This window comes from Microtus ochrogaster, linkage group LG8 (assembly GCF_000317375.1).
Source record: "Microtus ochrogaster isolate Prairie Vole_2 linkage group LG8, MicOch1.0, whole genome shotgun sequence".
Classification (NCBI taxonomy): Eukaryota; Metazoa; Chordata; class Mammalia; order Rodentia; family Cricetidae; genus Microtus; species Microtus ochrogaster.
The window spans coordinates 25688367-25696825 of NC_022033.1; the positions used below are offsets into that span (position 1 = coordinate 25688367).

General features: G+C 48.2%; 1 protein-coding gene across 1 annotated transcript in view; it reads left to right on the forward strand.

The window, feature by feature from the left end:
• Positions 1 to 8459, forward strand: part of Ccm2l (CCM2 like scaffold protein) — a 25596-nt gene that overhangs the window by 4556 nt on the left and 12581 nt on the right. The window contains exon 2 of the mRNA XM_026787180.1: positions 5686 to 5853. Coding sequence (XP_026642981.1) covers positions 5686 to 5853 — 168 coding nt within the window. The remainder of the gene's footprint in view (positions 1 to 5685; positions 5854 to 8459) is intronic.

The window sequence follows — 8459 nt, forward strand, 5'->3', positions numbered from 1 at the left end:
GAAAAACCAACAAATGAATGAATGTACATATGAATGAATGAATGAATGAATGAATGAAAAATAAATCAAAGTTATATATCCAAATCCTGTCGCATCTTAAAGTACCAGGTTTTGAGTCTTCCCTGTGTAAATCTAATGGCACATACAACTTATCTCAGGAAACGAAGTAGAAAACATAAGGACGTTGAAGCCGTTGTGGAGCTGCTCAGCTAACCAGCCCAGCAAACACTCACGATCAGACTCCTGCTGGGTCACCTGTGGTCGGAAGCACAACTCAGGACCAAGTGTGTGCTCAAGCTGCTCCCTCCGCCTAGAGTAAACTAGCCTGCACTCGCCCTTCAAGGCTGAGCAGGAATGGCTTCTCCCACCAGCTGCTTGCCATATAGCGGGGTTCTTCCAGGTCAGCTGCAACTGTCACATCTCCCTTCTCTGCCTACGACTCCCAGGCGGCTCTAGGGGGCTAGAGCTTGACCGCCATGCTGATGAGGCTGACAGCTGGGTTTCGCTGGCTCTGCTTACCGCATTTTTGATTCACTGACTGGTTTGGTGATGTGTGTTGCCATGATGTTTCTCTTCCATTTTGTCCCTGCTACAGCTTTCTGAGAAGAGTGCCATTATTATCCCTGCTTTGAACACATGAGGACTCTGGGGCTCTGAGACGAGGTGTAAATTGCTCAAGGTCATTAGTGATTGAACCCAGGTCCTCTGTCTCTGACTGATTTACTGACACTACGCACTTAATCTGTTCATGGCTCTGGTGCAGCAGGCAACACAGAGGCTATTTTGTCTTCCTCGCTGTCTCCACAACTCTCCTTGTCCTTGTTGAGAGTCCAAGCAGTGACATTTGGCCCTATTAGTGATTCTTGGAATAATATAAGGTCCAATTTTACAGTCGGGGAGGCTGAAGCCCAGAGAAAGGGAAGGGCTTGCAAGAGCCAGTTCCCGAAGCACCAGGGACACCCATCACGGCCTCCTATCATGGCAAGGGTGGGAATTCCAGACTGGCTCAGGGGTCAAGGAGCAATTCTGATGCTTAGAACAGAGTCAGGGACAGACTTGCATGTCCTGGTCTCTTTTCATTGGCCCAACAGGCTGAGCGAAGGTCTTGTGTCTTGGTGCTCAGATGTGACTAGCAGATGTAGAAGCTTAGGAGGGAGAGGCTGTGAGTCCTGCACCAAACTGCTTGGACCATTTCCTTTCTGATGTGGGAGAGAAACAGAAATGACTAGAGCTGGGGGTCTCCTGCAGCTCACACACCCAGAAGCAATGAAAGCCCAGACCTTTCACCAACCCTTTCAAAAGCACCATGCAAAGAGTTCCAAGCCCTGGCACCCGCTCTTTACTCTCTGTGGCCTCATGTCTCTCTTGGCACACCCTGACTACCAAGGTAGAGCTTTGTGGTCACCTTTCCTTGGGTGAGACCCAGAGCTTAAAATGCTCACTGCAGCCAGGGAGAGTTTCAGCATCCAGACCCAGGCACCATGGCAGGTATGCATGGCCCCTCAAATGTTCCTCAGTGTGCTTGGTAAGGCATACAGGACGTGAGTGTCCCAGCAGCACTGGACACTAGACTTCAGATCCAGCCAAGCTAGAAGCCCTGGGGCCTCATATTCACTATATGGACACACACCTCCAGTATAGAATGTCTGCTGAGCACACCACTTGTGTGACCTTGAGCTAGGACCTACACATGAGCCTGGATTTTTTTTTTTAATTTATATAACAAAAGGCCTAGTTCCCGGATATAGCGAAGAAGAAGAGAGAGATGAAAGATGCCAAAAAGACAGTTAAGCAGCCCAGGAGCTATAGATAAGGAGAATTTGGTTATTTATTTATTCATTCATTCTCAGTGCTAAGGCCAGAACCCAGGGCCTGTAGTCTGCTAGGTTAGTGCTCCACCACTGAGCAACACCGTCATCTCTAGTAGCTGACATTTATTGAGTACTTAATGTGTTACGGCAGCTCTTCTGAGTGGATTTAATCCTAGTTAAGCGACCATAAGGTCAAAGTGAATGTGGAAATTGAGACACAAGTGGTTAAGTAAGCAGCAGGCAGCCAGTCCCAGAGGCCCCCATATACCACCTCTCTGAAAAGTAACGATCATCATTATTATTAATTTAATCTTAAATTGCTTGGGCACAGTTTGAAGCACTTTCCACCCACTCCCTCGTTTATTTTTCAGGGAGAGGGTGAGGTTTTCTCTTGCTGTAAACAGAGAAGCAGGCAGCAGGTTTCAAAGTCATCCAGCAAAGTTGGTGGCAGACAGGGGATGATCCAAAGGTGATCTCCAGCTTGGGGGAATTTCCTCAGTCTGCTCCAACTGCCAAGCCCTTGGATACCACCTTTGTCTCCCATCCTTAGTTATAGGGACCCAAGGCAGTGTTCTCTCTCCACCTACCCCAGCCCCCACCGTCAGATGGGAGGGGCAGGAACTCTGGTGCTGGTGGAGTTTCCGACCAGGCAGGAAAAAGAACAAAGGAAGCGAGGGGGGTCTGGCGGGGGGTGGCCAGGAGGGTGGCAGGACCAGAGGAACCATTTCACCATGGAATATGAAGCCAAGAAGGGAAAGAAGGTAGGTGGGAGTTTGTGAGGGACAGGGTTGAGAAATTTTCCTGAAGCTGGGGTAGAGAGAGGAGCTGGCACGGAGGTGGCAAAGGCACCAGAGGGACCTTCTGTCTCCTTTGGAAGGATCTGACTTTCTGTCCCTGGCAGCCAGACATCTGGACCCTGTTCTAAACTTTACTCTTAGTGGCCTCTGCCGCATTGTCCCGAGAGACAGACGGGGTCTTTCTGGGAAACCTGCTTTCTGGACATCCTGGGGGTAGCTTCCTACTGCTTCTCAAAGAGAGTGACAGACAGACACCCAGCAGACACATTCCCTGCTCTCCCAGATAGAAAGGCCCAGCCAAGGTGATTATGGGCTGGCAGATTGCCCAGCCAGGCTGGGGCTTCCCACCTGCTCCCTGGTTGTCTCCCACCTTGGTGCAGGAACTCACTTCTCAGCCCAAATCATCAAGTCCCCTCCCCATCTTCCTCTTTTCCTGAATTTGAGTCGTTTGTTTTGCTATATCTTATAATTCCAACTCCACTCCATCCCCATCTGCCCAGAGCCCTCTTCACCCAAGAAACCTGGCTCAGAATGTTTTATAAGGTACTCCCATGAGGTCAGTATGATGGCACAGGCCTGTAATCCCAGCTATCTGGAGACTGAGGCAGGAGGATTGCAAGTTTAAGGTCAGTCTGGGATAACTTAGTAAGAAACTGTCTCAAAATTGTGAAAGTGGGCTGGGGGTGTCTCTCCATGGTCAAACACTTGCCTAGCATGCATAAGACCCCAGGTTTGATACCCAAAACTGCAAACTGATAATAAGAATTTTAAGTGCAAAGAGGGTAGGGGACACAGTTCAGAGGTATTTGTGTATTTTATCCCAGATAAAAATCCCCACATATTGACACATATGGCCCATGTGAGTCACTGGGGCCAACATATACACATGTCTTCTCTTGGGTCTATGTATTAATTTACAAGAAAGGGTCTAGCCATGTAACTCAGGATGATCTTGAACTCACTACGTAGCCCAGGCCGGCCTCAAACTCACAGCAATTCTCCTGCTTCAAGCTCCTGAGTGCTAAAACTCACCCAGTAAGGCCTATTCTTTTGATATATGCTTATTGAACACCTCTTCTGTGCTGTGAACTGTGCCTCGTGCTAGGGATGTCAGTGATAAGCAATGTCAAATAAGGCCTCCGCTTCTGGGAGCTCACAGTCTAATGAGGGAAACAAGGATGACTATTTTTCAAGGCGACAAATGGAATTAATGAAAATGTTCCACGAAGCTGCTGTGCTCAGTGCTAGAAGATGCAGCATTAGGATATATCCAGTCTTAGATTGCTGAGTTGGGCGTATGAGCTGATGGGTACAAGGAAAACAAGTTGAGAAGAGTGTGTGGGGCTAAGGAACAGCATGCTCCATCCATGGTAGGAATTTAAAAAACTGAGCAGCTGAAAGATGGGGGCAAGGAGTACTGGATAGTAAGATGGGAGCAAAGACACAGACAGACAGACAGGCAGACAGACAGACAGACACACACACACACACCACTCGTGGGTACAGGACAGCATCCTAGTTCTAACTAGCTCTGAAGGCTCTCATGGCTTGTCTCTTATAATCCAGCTATGATAGATACATGGCTCTCGGTGCCCTCTGATTCCTTGCCCTCCGCTTCTGAAGTCTCTGGGTCTTATTCAGCTTTGTCCTCTGCTTGGAGAGCTTCTCTCGGATTTCTGGCTCTCATTTCTCAGAGTTTTGAAACACTACTGCAGACTCCATGACAGTCCCTTGGAGACTTGAGTGGTGGTATGTCAGAATCACTCAGAGACTGTGGGGTCTCATCTCCAGGCTCTGCCACATGGGTCAAAGGGCAACACGGGAGCTGGGGAGATGGCTCGGTTGACAAAGTGCTTGCTGCACAGTCATGGAGACCCTAACCCATATTTAAAAAAAAAAAAGAAAGAAAGCCAGAGTAGTGGCATACACTTGTAATCCCAGTGTAGGGGACAGAGACAGCAGATCACTGCAGCTCAGTAGCCAACCTGCCTGACCTGCTTGGCAGACAGCTCCCAGTAACACACCTAAGGTCATCCTATGGCCTTCACAGGTGTGAACATGACCTGTACACACACACACACACACACACACACACACACACACACACACTGAATCAGAATTCTCAAGCACAGTCAAATCTGCCATGTACTAGTTCAGGCCATGTGTCATGACCTGGAAGCAAAACTGGGGTCTAGTGTTTCCCAAATCCCAGCACCCGGCACCCAGCACAGGAATGAATGAATATTTGTTGAATGAACATGTAGTCTAGCACAGGCATGAATGAATATCTGTTGAATCTGAATGAGCATGTAGTCTTGAATGCACATTCCTAGGTGGCGGCTTCTTTTGTTTGTTCTTGTCTTGTGGAGAAGCTAAGCAGCATGCGACTCATGCTACCAGAATTTGTGATTTGCTTGGCTGGGGAATATGTAGTCCTAGCGCCCAGAACTGTAGGAACTGACAAGACAGTTCTAGATGCTACCAGGGAGGGGAGCTCCTGAGGCTTCAGATTCAGTACATCTAGGATGGGACCAGGAAGCAGCACTTCTCAGATTCCCAGGTTTTACTGCTGCTGGTCCAGGGATGCCCATCTAGAACGGCAACTCTGGAGCAAAGTTTACAAATTCTCTGAGCTTTGGGCACTGCTAGGTTGGGCTGTGCCCTGGAATCTGCACCTGTAGCCTTGATCCATCCTGGGCCTTTTTATACTGGTGCCCTTGGATTATACTTCCGCTTACTGATTGCTGATTTCCAACTCACAAACATGCGATAGCTTAACAAACGCCTAGACATGCTCAGGGTAGTGCCACCGGCCTTGGCGGCTCTTTGAATCTGGCTGGCAGGAACATCACCCTCCCCGGAAAGTTTGGGAACTGGGATGCCTACCTGGACTGTCACCAGCTGGTATTCTAGCTCTCATTATGGGGCTTCGCTGCTCCAGCTGGGAAAGAGGAGCCGCAGGGCTGGTCCTCCTGCAGGTTTAGAGGGATTAATTTAGGTTGTAGAAGCAGAACTGAGCTCATGCGTGCTCAGTAAAGCCAGCGCTGTTGTCACTGGGACTCTCCTGTCTCCCCCAGGGCTTTGTGTCCCCCATCCGAAGGCTGGTGTTCCCAAAGGCTGCGCGCCAGGCTGCCTTCAGGAGCAATGTTGGTCGCAGGCCCCTGCATTCTATGCCTCTTTATCCTCCCGACTACCTCATCGACCCTCACATTCTGCTGTGTGACTACCTGGAGAAAGAGGTCAAGGTGAGCATGAGAAGGTGGGGGGACCTTGGAGGCACACCAACCCCTGACACACCCTGTTTCATATGAAGGAAGCTGTGGCTCTTGGGGAGCAATCCCCTACCTCACGGCCACAAGCTACATGGTGTCACCTACCCATGGATCCCCCAGCATTCCTGCCCCCACAGGGAACTGCGTGGGAAACTGTGCTGTGTTCTCCAAAGCTCATCCTACTCAGGAGATTTTTGTCTGAAGTCTCCACTACTCAGTGTCCAAGTTAAAGGCAAGGGAGAAGCTGGGCATGTGGCTCGGTGGTAGGGCATTCGCCTGGCATTTTGGAGACCCCAGGCTTCATGTCCAGTGCAGGAGGCAGGGCTGGAGGTGGAGTAGGAGGAGAAATCACGGTAGAGGACTTCCTTACTATTCAAAAGCTTTTGTTGTATTTTATTTTATTTTATTTTATTTTCGAGACAGGGTTTCTCTGTGGTTTTGGAGCCTGTCCTGGATCTAGCTCTTGTAGACCAGGCTGGTCTCGAACTCACAGAGATCCACCTGCCTCTGCCTCCCAAGTGCTGGGATTAAAGGCGTGCGCCACCACCGCCCGGCTTCGTTGTATTTTAGAACCACCACAAAGGAGCACTGGGGAGGGAAACAGGTTCTCACAGCCAAAGATTGGTGTGAGGTAGGGTTCAGGCATTTAACAAACAGGCGACCTGATCAAATTTTAATTGCAGATGAGCAGTGATTATTTGTTTTAACATAAATATGCTCCACATGTTAACTGGAACCAAAGGTACAAAAAAAAATCCTAAAAACAAAATTGTTGTTTAACTGACATCTAGTATTTTATCTAGCAACCCTATAAATAGAGAAAAGCCAGAAAATGAATGTGTTTTAAAACCAGGAACTGAAAATTTGCAGAATAAAAAGAAAAAATGTGAGTGGTGAGATTATCCCGGAAGACTGCAATTAAAGTAATAAAACGTTAATTCTTATACTGAATAATAACATTTAAATGACAATGTTGCTATAACTAAGAATGGATGGGGAACTCACATATTGACTGAGACCATCGTTTTTTTCTTTTTATTTATTCTTCTCTTGTACAATACATCCTATTCAGAACTTCCCCTTCCTCCAATCCTCCCAGTTCCCCACCATCACCTCTCCTCTCCCCCAAATCCACTGCCCCTCTGTTTCCCTTCAGAAAAGAATAGGCCTCCCAGGGATACCAAACAAAGTAGAGCAAGATGCAGTTAGACTAGATAGGAAGACAAACCCTCATATCAAGGCTGGACGAGGCAACACAGAACGAGTAAACGGTCCCCAAAAGTTCCACAAAAATCCCAGTCTAACCGGCCACAGCATGAATTCAGAAGGCCTGGGGTTGACCCTTGGAGGCTCCATGATTGTTGCTTCAGTCTCTGTGGGCCCTATGAGCCTTAGGTAGCTGATTCTGTGGGTCGTGTTCTCATAGTGCTCTTGACCCCTCTGGCTCCTATATTCTTTTTTTTTTTTTTTTTTTGTCAGTCCTGTTTTGTTCTACCCCAGGTCCTTGGACTATCCAGTTTCAGGTTCCTGATCATCCAGGCAGTATTGGGCATGTGCTCCCTTTTGTGGTGTGGGCCTCAAGTTAGAGCAATCATTGGTTGGCAACTCCCACAATAAAGCTTTTTATTACTTTTATTGTTTGTTTGATTGAGACAGGGTCTTTCTGTGAAGCCTTGGCTGTTCTGGAACTTACTCTGAAGACCAAGCTGGCTTCGAACTCACAGAGATCCACCTGTCTCTGCCTCCTGAGTGCTACAATACCACCACCTGGCAAGAGAACATCATTTTTTAAAAAAAGAAATGATATATTAATTCAATGCTCCTTTCCATTTGATCTGCAATGAGGTCACTAGAAGGATTAATAACGCAGGGTGTACGGAGAGCCACTGGGCAAGACAATTCCCAGGGTTCCTTCAAGATTTAATAGTACAGCCTGGGGCAGATGTGGAGAGGGGGATAGTTCAATGGGTAAAGTGCCTGCTGGCAAATTTGAGGACCAAAATACCAATCCCCAAACTCTTGTAAAGTCAGATGCACACAAAACATTCACCTATGACCCTTAAAAAAACACACAGTCGAGATGGTAGGGGGAGGCAGAGAATTCCTGGAAGCTGAGGAGCCAGCTCTTCTGGCATGTGAAGTATCAAACACACACACACACACCGCCTCCGACAATGTGGAAAACAAGAGCTTATCCCTTGACGTCCACACAGGTGCTGTGGCATATGTCTGCACTCACTCACAGGAATATGCACACACACAAACACGAAAAATGGCAGTCTGGCCTAGCAGGTAAAGAAGCTCTAAACCTGATTGCCAGCATGGCAGTGGGGCGAGGCGGGGAACACTACATTAGTGACTTTTGCTTCCTGCAGAACCTCGTAGAGTGAGATGACCATGTGTTAGTGAACGTGAGCTAGCCGTTAGAAGTGGGCTCTGGCGCACGTAATCAATCAAGCCTTCTCCCTACCCCACAGAATCTGATGTCACCCAGGGAGATCTTGAACTTGCTGCACACCCAAAGATGACCTTGGACACTAAAACTTCCTGCTTCTGCCTCCCAAGTGCTGGATTACAAG